This window comes from Cataglyphis hispanica, chromosome 11, assembly GCF_021464435.1.
Source record: "Cataglyphis hispanica isolate Lineage 1 chromosome 11, ULB_Chis1_1.0, whole genome shotgun sequence".
Taxonomy (NCBI): Eukaryota; Metazoa; Arthropoda; class Insecta; order Hymenoptera; family Formicidae; genus Cataglyphis; species Cataglyphis hispanica.
This window is the reverse complement of record NC_065964.1, coordinates 6,189,737-6,202,804: the sequence shown is the minus strand read 5'-3', so window position 1 is coordinate 6,202,804 and position 13,068 is coordinate 6,189,737. Positions and strand designations below refer to the sequence as shown.

The 13,068-nt window shown below is 43.5% G+C and overlaps 1 protein-coding gene across 1 annotated transcript in view; it reads left to right on the top strand.

The window, feature by feature from the left end:
* The first annotated feature begins 2,105 nt into the window (after window positions 1–2,105).
* LOC126853153 (GATA-binding factor C-like) overlaps window positions 2,106–13,068 on the top strand; it is a 71,915-nt gene continuing 60,952 nt past the window's right edge. Inside the window, exons 1-2 of the mRNA XM_050598671.1 lie at window positions 2,106–2,743; window positions 8,970–9,432. Coding sequence (XP_050454628.1) covers window positions 9,249–9,432 — 184 coding nt within the window. The 5' untranslated portion in view covers window positions 2,106–2,743; window positions 8,970–9,248. The remainder of the gene's footprint in view (window positions 2,744–8,969; window positions 9,433–13,068) is intronic.

Genomic DNA, 13,068 nt, shown 5'->3' with positions numbered 1-13,068 from the left:
TTATAATCACCATGTATCTGTGACGTATCATCTCGAAAGAACACGGAACCGCATACACAAACACTCTTACCGTATCTCCAGAGTAGATGCGATGTAAACGACAAGATTGGCGTCATCCGGCGGCAATTAGCGCAGTGGAAGCCAGAAGTGCGAGACAGAAAGTCTCTCGCGGTGCTATCGGATCGCACGACCTGGGGCAACCTGTAACACGGTAGATTATCGTCATCGTCGTCGCGCATCTCGCTCGGATTTCAGAGGGCTTCGAATTTCGGAGGGCGTGTGTGTATCTTAATCGCGGTATCTCATCTAGATATATCGCGCGCGCGCGCCGACATCAAGATCGGCGGCCCGCGAGTATACATATGCGAAGCGTATCCGTGTGTGTGTGTGTGTGTATTAAATGGATATTGTGTGCGTGTGCACATACCTAGCCGGTAATCTACGCGCGCGGGACACGTGACTCGGGCGCGCGCGCGAGCTCCGGGCTCCCGTTTTCCCCGATCCGATCTAAATTCGGATCGGTCGATCGCGCGTGATAGGTGCGTCTCTTTTTCGTCGCGGGAACCCACCGGCCTCGCGCCGATCCGACGGAATTATTCAACACCTCGTCCGGGCTCGTGCGGCCATCTAGATAACCGCGATCTCCTTTTCCGTCGTGAAGTGCGTAAACGAGCCGCGCTCGCAATATGTAATGCAATGTAATTTGATCCCTCGCGGGAGCGAGAGTCATTACTTCGGAGACATATTATTCGAAACACGTTCGCAGATTTGACATCGGGAGAAATATAGAGTAAAACGAGACATGCATATAAAGGCAATGTCCTATAGTTCTTTCTTTTCTTTGTATTATATTAATTTATTACATTAATTTTATATTTTTGTATATTAATTTTTATTTAACAAAAATATAAATTTATTTTGAGTTATAAAAAAGAGAGGGAATGTCCGAACGTGAAAAATTTTGTCTGGGCAATTTGGAAAATTTTGCAGTTGCATATGAGAGAAAGAGAGAGCAAAGTATTAAGAATCATCCGCGATAATTTCATTCGTCGTTGCGCCACGATGATACGTTAGATTTTCGATTGGCCGGAGCTTTGATAAATTGCCGGCATAAATAGCAACGCTCTCGCGCTGTGCGATATATTCAAAGTAGGCTATAGAAATGTATCGTGCGTGTGCGTCCTGATGGAACGATTTGGCACCGTCGAGCCGCGGTATCTGCCAATCGGTGAGGACTGCATTAAATCCGCCTGGGAACATTGAATTTTCCGCTCGCGCACGACGTCCCGTTGCCGGGCATCCTGAAACGCGTTTCGATATTAATGCCGGCTAGAGATCGTCCGTTTCCCGCTCCTCAAGAAGAGATACTCAAGTATGACGTGCATATTCTCTTTATAAATACATTTATATTTAAACGTACAATTTATAAATCGATTAGTAGCTGAATATATGGTACGTACGATTTGTGTACTCGTACGTTTGTCCTCGGGGGAAGACGAAAAGTATACACGCGTGTCGTAGAGCGATAGTTTAACCTCTCGCTAAACCGGTACGGACAAGATAAATGACCGAACGCGGTCTCGATGCTCGAAAGAAATTACGCCTAAGTTAAGCGGGTGCGCCGCCTATCTCATGAATATTCAGCCGACCAATAGAAACCCGTTTCACGACATTCTAAAAATTTCAATTCAGCTTCATCAATCGTTCGCGTCTCGCGTCATCCTCAAGAAGACCAGCGTACACGAGATCGTTCTCGAGAGAGACCGCGTGCATCTAATAGATTCGTTACCGCTATTACGTCGCTAATTTTACGTAAAGCGCGCCTTTAGCGTGTCATTCTCTCTCGCTTTTTCTCATCATCGGCGTTGACAGCGGCGGCAATAACATCGTCGACGGAGGAACAATTCAGCCACGGGGCAACGGTATACGCATCGATCGAGGGCGGGGGGGGGAGAGGGGGAGGGAGAAACCTCGCATCGGAAAGATAGAAGGTAGTGGGGAGAAGACTGCTACGCCCGCTGGTAGGTTGGGCCGCCGTCAGGGGGCGTCGCCGCTGCCGGCCGAGCGGCGCCGAACGACGCCGAACGGCGGCGGAAACTGTCGAGTGCGCGTGAACGTGGGGGCTCGTGCGGCGCGGTGTTTTCATGCGCTTAGTTTCGCGCCGGTTGCCACGACAGTCGCATTGACTCGGGTTCGCGCGCGTGCGTGCGTGAGTTTTTCGAAAAAAAAAGAGAAAAAAGAAAAGAGAGAGAGGACAGGGGAAAAAGAAGACACCACGCAGCTGCGTTTGTTCTCGAGCGTGATTAAGGAGAGACTCTCGAAGAAAAGTTACGGACTGTATGTGCGCGTATTTCATGGCGGAAGACGGAGCGACGGATGCAACGAGTTCGCGCGCAAACTTGCACTTTGCAAAGTGAGAGAGACGTCGAGTTTCGTCGCGGAATCTTCGTTTCTCGGCGCTCGATTGACGGGACGAGAGGGTAAGAGAGAGAGAGAGAACGGGAAAGAAGAAGCGAGGAAAGACGGGGAAGTCGGAATCGAATCGCCCGCCACGGGGCTAACACTCCACGAACGTTACAATGTGCTGTGTGTGTGATGTACGGTGCAGTGTGTTGGTGCTAACTTAGTGATAACGACGATATTATATACATATATATATATATATCCTCCGTCGCATCCGGCGTAACGTACAAACTAGTCAACGTATTATCTTGCCCGCCGGGATTGCCGCCGGAAAGATAAGGTAAGAACGGACAAAATCGACATTTTTCAATGGCCGTAATCATTTCGCGAAAGAGGACGAGGGGGCGCCGCTGCTTTTCCTTTTATCGAACCCACTCCCGGCATCCAAATCGTCGATTCGATAAAGAATAAGTATAAACGTCGCCTAATCACGATCGAGAACGTAAATCGGATTAATCGCGACGCGTGTCTCGAGAGAGATCTTCGCGAAAACTTGTTAAACTATCACCGCAAAGACTTAAAAGCGTCGTAATTGGATGAAATATCATGGAAAGAAAATCATAGAGAACTAGTGTTAAATGTACTCTTTTGTATCGAATCTCATCTATCGAATTCTTCAAATAGTTTTTATTTATAACGATTAGAGATTATCGAAATCAAGATTGGCAAGACTTTTGTCTAATCGAGAGACATCGCGTTTCTATTGATATTTATCATTAACGATAACTAATCATCTTTTATTATTTATCCTCGCGTTTATTTTGATTTTACCCGATCAATAACAACAATACAATGACAACAACTGTCGAGGCTCGTCATAACAAAATAAGAATCTTATAGATCGCATATATGTATATATTGGACTTTTCTCCGGCTACGTAATAAGATTAGAAAGAAGTCCGTTTAATCGTAATCGGTTCTTCCTTATTTAATCTCCTCCCCGAAAATCTTCGATATTACAATCGAATCGCGTGTCGCTTATTACTTTGTGTCGCCTACGTTGTCTTTTCCCGGTCTAAAAATCTTTTATGCACGGTTATACAATCGTCTTGTTTGACGGGACGAGCCGGGACGAGACGACGAGCGGCGCCGAGCCGAATTGAGAGCGCGTTGAGCGAAATATAACCGGGATAGTCAGACGGATTCCGACGGCGCAGGTAAACCGGTCAGCGGCCTAGGATCTGCGAACCGGGAAGACCCTTTTTCTACGCCCTGTCACCGGCAGATACCTAACCTATAACGCGACGCGACATTTTACGCTCGAAAAGTGTCGTTAAATTCGCCCCATCACGGTTTTCTCCTCTCCCTCCCCCGCGTCCAATTTTGACAATTCCACACACTCGCGTCATTCACGATGGAAGCTGCTCTCCCCACGAGATAACACTCCTTCACTCCTAATAAATGTGAGATATCGCGAACCTGGAATTTTATTCTCGTAAAACTGTTAACGTTATACACATGAATTTCTTTTTTCGCTGTCGTACAAAACTGATTATACTCTGATGTAAATAACCGCGTACGGTTTATCATTGATTTAATGTCTGTTTTATCAACACATTTTTATCTGTTGTGTATGTGAATCTTATTGTTAATGGTCTTTGCAAAAATCTAGATTAATCGTTGCTAAGCACGCAAAAATAATATTTATGTAAATGTGTACAGTCGACGCGAAACACAAAGGTTGTTATTTTTTTTTCCTCTTCGTTATATTCAATTTCTAATTAAAAACAATTTCTATTTTTATAAAACATTTTAACGCCTATGTTCGGAATTATTTTTAATGTAAAAATGTATCATCTTACTCGCAGCATTGACTCAGGCAGTCAATGTTGTTTGGTGTTTTTTTTTGCAAAATATTAGTAAATAGACGCGTACGAGGCCCGACGGGTGTTTCATTGATTCATAATAAAACATTAAAAGTTTTGCGTTGTTTGTGCTGTCTTGTCTCTCTTCGTATGTATTTGTGTACTGGATGTAAGAAAGATGTGTCAATATTTCGTCTTTGCTTTTCTCGTGTTTATGGATTTCGAAAAATTTAAAATAGAATTTGAGCGGTAAAGGAAATTTTCCACTTGGAGGCTTAAAGAGGAGCTCGTGATAAAATCGTAAATTAAATGGTTTAAAAAAAATGCTCTGTGTTCAAAGAAGATATTAGATTCAAAAAGGGTACAAAATTTCCGTTTAAAAAAATCCACCTTCAACCTCGAACTTCAAACGTCACTCCGGATGTCACTCGATCGATGATCTTTCGATCTTCGAGAAACATGTTTTTTTTTCTCCAGCAAAAGGGGAATATCGCGTTACCGCGTTATCGCCGGCTCTCGATTGTTTCACTCTCGAGCCGTCGGTTCCGACGGATTCGCTCTTTTCCGAGCTTGCACGTTGCGTCGAAACGATGACGTTTCTCGGTGACAGTGACACTCGTGACAGTGCGTGCCACGGACCGATGATTCCATTCTTCGCTCCCCGTTTGTCCACTCGTTTTTTGGGTTTCTATCGCATTCTAGTCGCCGTTAGAAACCGTGTTTTGCGGTGAATCCGACTCGTACGGACCGAATCCTTGGCAACGTCAGCGCGAGTAAAGCGTCGAGGATCGTGAAACATGTTGCAATGATGTTTAATGTGGCAATATCGAGGATATTCGGTTATCACATGAAAAGCTTTTTGAATTTTTGAGCGACAAACGCGCTGACAGCTGTTTATATTTCTCATGTTGAAATACGACGCATTCCACTTGACGAATCATTTCAACGGTCAATCTGAAAACAAACATTTCTTTATCGATAGTTATTACTTAATTGAATACTTTGCGAGACTGATATAACTATGTCATTCTACGCGTTGAAAGTGGAGAATAATGAAATGCGATGTATATTGAAATGTGGAATATTCGCCCTTGTACTTTCAAGTTACAAGGCCAGATCTGATCTAATTCAACTAGTTGTTCTAATCCTAGGATATTGGAACGTGCCGCGATCAAATAAAGACACCATTCTATTAGAATGACATAAATGAAATAGAATTCCGTTATTGTCGTTCAACTCCTCCGTCCGTTAATTTCGATATCGCGTATATATGTTTGGAGCATATGTGTTGGTCGACACGGCCGCGGGCGCTTTTTCAGATTAACGAATTTCGATAAGATTAGTGATCGCATGATACGTGATCGGGAAACGCGCGCCGATGGAGTTTCGTCGAGAGTGGACACGATGATGTAACACGGAGTCTAGAGATAAGACCCAACGCGGCAGTCTTAATATAATTAGCGCTTCTCGAGATTACAGTTTTGGCAAATTAGAATCGAATTCTGAAAATAAACACGGGATATCGAATCGCATCTGTTACAGTTCAATAATATCGAATGCGTGATTTATATACAGAATAGATTTTTAGATAATTTGAAAAAAAAATGAGCGATTTTTGCCTGCTGAGTTAATCTCTCGCGTAATTTACCATCGCGATGACAGATCGACAGATCGCGTTATCACGAGGAAAGTCCAGCGAAAACTCGTTATGTCAAAGTACCGGTGAGATCATCTTTATCGCAGTAAACAAATATATGAGTATATATATATATATATATATATATATATATATATATATATATATATGAAAAATATATATACTTATATCAACTGTAATGGTTATTTCTTAGGCGGTTGAACGGACGCGTTCCAATTTCCTCGAACCTGTTCTCGTCATGGTCATCGTACGTAATACGATAAATCGATCTAGGAAGCACGACCGCTTATCGCGATTCGCGCGTAGAAAATTCCCCGAGTCTTTTTTTTGTTCTTCGGATCGTCCTTCGTTCTCTCGCACGCGTCGAATGTCGTAATATTTCGCTCTCGGTTAAAGTCTACGATTTATTTTCGTGGTTGGCCGCTTATCTAGCCCAGGGTTAATCGTTATCGCGATTATCAGATCGATGAGATCGGACCCGCACGATTTGTGCGAGTGATCCGTCGAAAGTGCATATCGGTCAAGAGTCTGATTATCTCAAGACAGGAGGAAGAGGGAAGCCGAGTATGTGTATGTGCGCGTTTTAGATTAGGAAATTTTCTCTGCGCTCTTTTTTTTTTTTTCTTTTTTTTCTTTTTTTTTGACCGTGAGATCAGACTAGGAATTTTTTTTTTTCCTCTCACAGAAAAGACATCGCGGAGAACAAGATGAGAAATGGACAAGAAACAAAGTTGTACTCTCCTTTTTTCCGTTCCTCTTTTGGAGAAAATGAGTATTAGTGAATATTTAAAAAGCTGCGAGAATATATATCTTCGCGGTAGTAAATATTTCGAGCATATTAATGGGTTCAAACGACCGCTATATGAACGCGATAAAGTGAATGTATGTGCGTGCGCGCGGGGCTCGCGTGATTTATATTGCCGAAAAAAATATTATTCCGATCGTGAGATATCTCTGTAAAAAGTAATCGCGAGCTCGTCTTGCGATCGTGTCGGGCGATACGGTTTGATTGATCTGTCCAAATTTAGTTATATCTATGATCGATCGTTTCGATGTTTTCGACGATAACCGCCCAGTTGGGCGACAATCTGCGACGTCAATATCTTTCGATGAGCTTAATTAATGAACTATTTGATGGATTTAATTAATGTACTATACCTATTATGTATATAATATTCTGATTGACTTTACTGATTAAATTTACACAATTTGTAAGAAATTCCCAAATATTTTAAATAGAAATATTGTAGGAGATAGGTAATATTAAAAATTTACATGCTATAATTAATCGTTGACTAATTTTTTTATATATATTGTGTTTTATATATATCTCTCTGATGTAAGTAATATATTTGTGTAAGAACTTATTGTATAATACATTAATAACGACAGGAAAATCTCGATTGCTTGGCAATCAGAATTAATCGGATATGCGTGTCACATTCCGTGCGGTATCAATCTTATCGATGTACGCTTTTTCGTGTGTATCTTATCGCGTATTGTTTTCGAGTGCTTTATTTGCTCTGGCCGAGTAATTTTTGCGTTAGCGCGAAGTATGAGGAAAAGAAAGAGAAAAAATGTAATGTTAGAATTTATGTGCGCGAAAACGATCACATACTTCACTTAAAGGAAGATACGTGTATTGTGTGATCTCAGTAAGTCGAAAGATTTGTCACTTATTTTTGCGAACTTGAATTGAAAATGAAACACATTAACCGACTTCGAGGACCGGTTCTTCGAAAAAAATTTTTTTACTCGTACTTGTTTTTTTCGCGATAACAATAATCGCCGTCGTCGAAACTTTACGGCCTCCCAGAAAAAAGAGAAGGAGATTGTTATCTAATATTTCCGAAAATTCCGCATCTCTCGATAAGACTTCGTCGCTCCTCTCTTTCTTAGTGTCTCTTTTCCTCTCGCGTTTCTCTATCTGGATTCGACCGACCTGTCTCAGTTACGTCATCGATGACCTTGATCGCCTACGCAAGTTGATTGATAATTCATTTTGAGCACTTGATCGTCGATCGAGCGATACTCAGTATGTTCGCACTGAAGCGCTGATCAGGACCTAATTACCGTAGATCTCGTTGATCGATTATCAGATTTCGACACGTTGCGCTTTAAGTCTTCCATTGCGGTAAGTCTGCTGTCTTTGTGTCTCTTCCCCGATTTTATCGGATCTCGATTTTTTCTCGGAAGTAGTGCTGTGTGTCTTGATCTTGGAAAAGTCGCTCATGTCTATGCGGGTCCGAAAGACTTTACACGCGTCAGGTTTAATATTAGAAAATATATCGGCGTTCTGCTGGTCAAATCAAACTCGTACAATATGCTCGATTATATATCTGGTGTGTAAATTGAATTTAAAAGGCTCTTTCACGTCAGATATTCTGAATGTCGAGGAAACATGAATTGCAACGAAATAGAAGCACGGTCGGAAAAAGAACACAATATATTTTATTCGCGTATCACAGAATCCAGAATCCATGAGAGCCACCGACGATGCGACGATTTGATCGAAACGACGATTGAGATGCAGCCGATGATGGTTGCGTTTTCATTCTGTTAATTAAAGCAATACAGATTTTTTTCGGATTAAACGCCGCTGACGTCTTATTAAAGCGGCTCGATCTATGTCTTTGCGCCCCCCTCCTCCGTCCCCTTCTTTCTCGAGTAGTACAATTAAAATGCCACGCCATGTAAATCGCGAAATTATTCATTGGCAATAAAATCGCGGGGAGGGAAATTTTTGCATCGTTATCGCGTTTGTCTAAAACGCACCAATTAACTTTCTCATTTCTCATTTAACTTTCTCATCTGCATATAATATTACGTTGCATCTTACTCGATGGGTCTAAATCGATCGAATCGTTGCTCCTCAAAATAATTTTGCATGCGCGTGTTTCTTAAATATATATATTATTATTATTTTTTTTTTTTTTTTCAAATTTTACTAATCATCTCAGACTATTATTACCGAAGAAACAAAGCGACGCTTGTCATATGAAAGAAGGTTCGAGCTAACCCGTGCCATTCGACGTGTTTTGCAGGGCGGAGACCGGCAAGAAAATTCCTTTGGTGATCCTCTCAGCAAATCAGATCAGGATTACCTATGATCCCGCTGGGCGTCGCGAGGACGACGGAAAAGGCAGAGAGGCGCTTTTGGCAGCGTTCCTAATCTTCCTGCCTGGCCTGCCGTTCTCTTCTCTCTTTCTCTCTCTCTTCATTACGTTTTCCACTCCCTCTTCCTCCTCCTTCATCTCCACCTGCTCGCGTTTCTCTTTGCCGAGAGATCGTGGACGCATCGAGATCTCACGTCGGATCGCACTATGGACATGAGCAGCGAGTCGAGCACCGCTAGATGGTATGAGCCACCCAGGTCGTCGCTGGAGCCGCCTTCGGGGGGCGCCGGAGTGGCCGGGGTGGTCGGCAACCCTGGCGACTACAGGGGTTACTACCCTCACGCCGGACCGACGGCGCATCACCCCGCAGCCGCGGCCCACTACGCCCACAGTAAGTACACACGTTTTCTTCCATCTTTTTTTTTTTTTTTTTTAAATCGTCTTCCGTTTCTTCTCTCTCTCTCTCTCTCTCTCTCTCTCTCTCTGCACGTTTTCTTTCCTGAGAATCTCGCGACGGTTCAACGACCGAGCGCCACCGGAGGTTTCTTCTCAAAAAATCGATATCAGGAGAAGCGAGTGCGCTTTTCATTCTTTTTTAACGCGCGTAATCTTGGAACTAATTTATTATAATCTTTTATCGATCGAAGTCCGCTTTACTGATTCCGACGCGCCGGAATTTCGAGAAACTTTCGATTAGTGTTTCGGTCGCCTTAAAGGATTCGCGCCTTCTTGCCGATATTAAAATATCGCGAATATTGATATAGATATGAAAAAGAAAACAATGTCGAAAAAAAAAAGAAAAAAATACATTACTATCGGAATACGTTAATTCTGTAAAAGGAACGAGGCGGCGACTAAACCTCGAGCCCTTATAACAAGGAGATCCGTTACACGCAGGGTCGTATTTTCTCTCGCGTGTTTGACGATACGGTTCAACGACCTTCGAACAGTCACCTCTCCGCGAGAATGAGACGGAACACTCCTCATTAATTAGAATTTCTATATTTAATTAACGAGGCGTCTCCCTTGATGCATCGCCATTTTGCTCATCCTTTTCTCCGCGATTAGAGATGCCCTATCTTGATTAAATATATATAAAATAAAATTAAATTTTTACCACGGCTGATAGCAGCGAAACATTGTACCACTGGGAGACTCTAAAGAGAGAGAGAGAGAGAGAGAGAGAGAAAGAGAGGGGAATGACAACTGTGACATGCGACAGGACTTTCTTAGCGCAACGCTAATTCAGCTCGAGTGCAACGAGACGCACTCGAGCACTGCGTGTTCTCGAACACGCAAGTGCGTGTTGTTAGCCACGTGCTACCTCTTCTCGTGCATTCTCTCGACTTTTGCCTGACAAATGACTTTCCATTTCGAGCGATTCACGCCGCCGCCCTTCTATAACGCGAATGACAGCAAGAGGCAAAGAATACCGCAGGTCAAGTCTCGATAGATTAAAGGACAAAAGCAGGAAACATTTGGTTGCGCATAAAAAAGCATAAATGAACGATGCTTAATGTGTAATGGGGAGAGGATAAAAGAGAAAAGAAATAGCGAAGAAGGATGACGAAGTTAAGTATCGGCGGCGAAAGGAAGTTGCAAGAGGATGTTCTGAGACAGATTATATAAATGAGAAAACAGATATACTTGTTATTCGTGCGATAATAGTTTAACAAATCAAAGCAGAACTTTGGGAGATAAAATAAAAGGCAATAAGCGTCTCTGAAAATGTTTTAAATGTTTCGATCAAAAATCTTATTCTTTTTTTTATGTAAAAATTTCTTTCTTTCTCTCTCTGGAATCTGATAGTTGATATTTTTATTTTAAATATTTTGTCAAAATGGGGCTGTAAGAAGCTTCAAATATTCTTCTCTCGCACGATATATAGAACAGAATCACAAGCAAATTATTCCTCTCGAACTCTATATTTTCAAGTAATTTACGGCGTCCTACAGAGAAGAGAGCCATTTCGTAAGAGAGGCGCGTTTTACGCCGATAGCGTATGTACACTATTGTGTGTAATCTCGATAGCGCTCCTTCGGTTCCTCGCCGTTGGCCAAGCATGAAAAAGCGTAGAAATAGAGAATGAGAAGAAGAGAGAAACGAGAAAGAAGACGAGGAGAAGAACGAAAAGAAGAAGAAACGCGGAGGAGGGAGAGAAGGTGGACGCGTCGCTTGGACTCGAGACGCTTGGATGTGCCGGGAGGGTAGGAGGGAAAAGGAGGAGGAGAGGCACGAGATAGAGAGAACGAGAGGGAAGGCTAAAAAGTGTGTGCGTGTGCGCGGAGCCGAGGAGGAAACACGATACAGCCGGGCCAGATCTCGGAGGCCCGTGGAAGGCGATATCCCTGATTCGTGCCGACGTGCGCGGACGATCATACTCGGGCCTCTGTTAGCTCGTGGCCCTGAAAAAACGACGCTCCTAATCGGAATCAAATCTACTGTACGATTGTACGCGTCGAGGAGACGCGACGCGGAAAAAGCGCGGATGTTTTACTTGCGAGTTTCTTGCGTCTCGCCGCCAGCGCGGTCGATGATTTCTTTTTATCTACCGAAACAGAGAGAGAGAGAGAGAGAGAGAGACGTTTTTTGACTTCGAGAACAGCAAGGCGAGTCGGTCGCTTTTAATTATCGTCGGCCGAAACGATTATAGGAAAACCTCCGATTCTCGTTCCGAGTTTTGACAGTTGAGCTTTGACATGAGTAGAACGGAAAAATGTGTTGACAGCTGGTGAATATCTTTTTCAAAATATTCTTAATCATCGCGACAGTATTACGATAAATTTTAATTCTAAAACAACAACGTAACACAATTATATTTACATAAAGAAATATAAATTTCTCTCTAGCTTCGTAAACCTCGGAATATCATGTAAACGATTATATACAATGGAACCGTAATATACATGCGCAAGGAGAAAGTTGCCCCGAGTCGGAATCATTTAGCTTACTGGGATTACTAATAGGACTAGGTCAGATTTTAATATTCGCTAGCGCGATATTTCTCTCCGACAATTTAGTCATAGAACAATAGAAGTCACGACTATTCGAAGGAGAGAGAGAGAGAGAGAGAGAGAGAGAGAGAGAGAGAGAGAGAAGGAGGTGGAGGAAGAGAAACGGGACACAGTGTTAAAAAAAGAAATAAACAAGATAGGCGGACGTGCACGGAGAGCGGGATGCATAATACACACAGTGGTTGCGGCACAGACAGGAAGGAAGCGCAGCCAACCGCGAAGCCCGCGGGGTCTGAGAGAGGTGCATACGTAATTGCGGGGCCACGCGGGAGGCGCTGCTTTTACAAGTTGAATCTCTGCTGCCCCCCCCCCCTTCCCTCCCCTCTCTCTCTCTCTCTCTCTCTTCATACTCCTCGTCTATCTTCGCGCGCGACTCGTACCCTCGTTGTGTCGCACGATGACGTACGGATCCGACGATTTAGTTGTGTTGTTCAGGCCAAAGTGGCACGACGAACGCGGGGCCGGTAGACGCTATTCGTTGCACCGGTGTGTGCAAAACGTGTGCAACCGCGACGTGTACACCGACCGACCGACGCCATCTTGCGCAAATGCAGACGCCAGCCGAAGGCGGAGCCTCTCCCGAAGGGCTTCTCTCCCGTCGTTTCTCTATCATTTCTCTCTCTCTCTCTCCTTCTCCGCTCTCTCGCTCTCTGTCTCCTTCTCATCATCATCTCTCTCTCTCTCTCTCTCTCTCTCTCTCTCTCTCTCTCTCTCTCCCAGTCTAGTTTACCGTGGCAGATGCAGCTTCACCGCGATCAATCTTCCTCCTCGTCGCCGGCGTTTCGTTCCCCTCCGTAACCTCCTCTCGCCACCGACACCGTACGATTCCTCCGCGTGCTCGTTTCCCCTCCCCCCCCTCCCCTTCCCCTTAATTTAGCGTCTTTTTTAAAATATCGATTCTGCCAATTAATTAATCTCGTCGATGTTCAACCTAAAATATTTAGTGAAAATCTTACAAAATTGACAATTTCTCAATCTCGATCACTCGCGCGGATCCGATTTGAACATTTTCA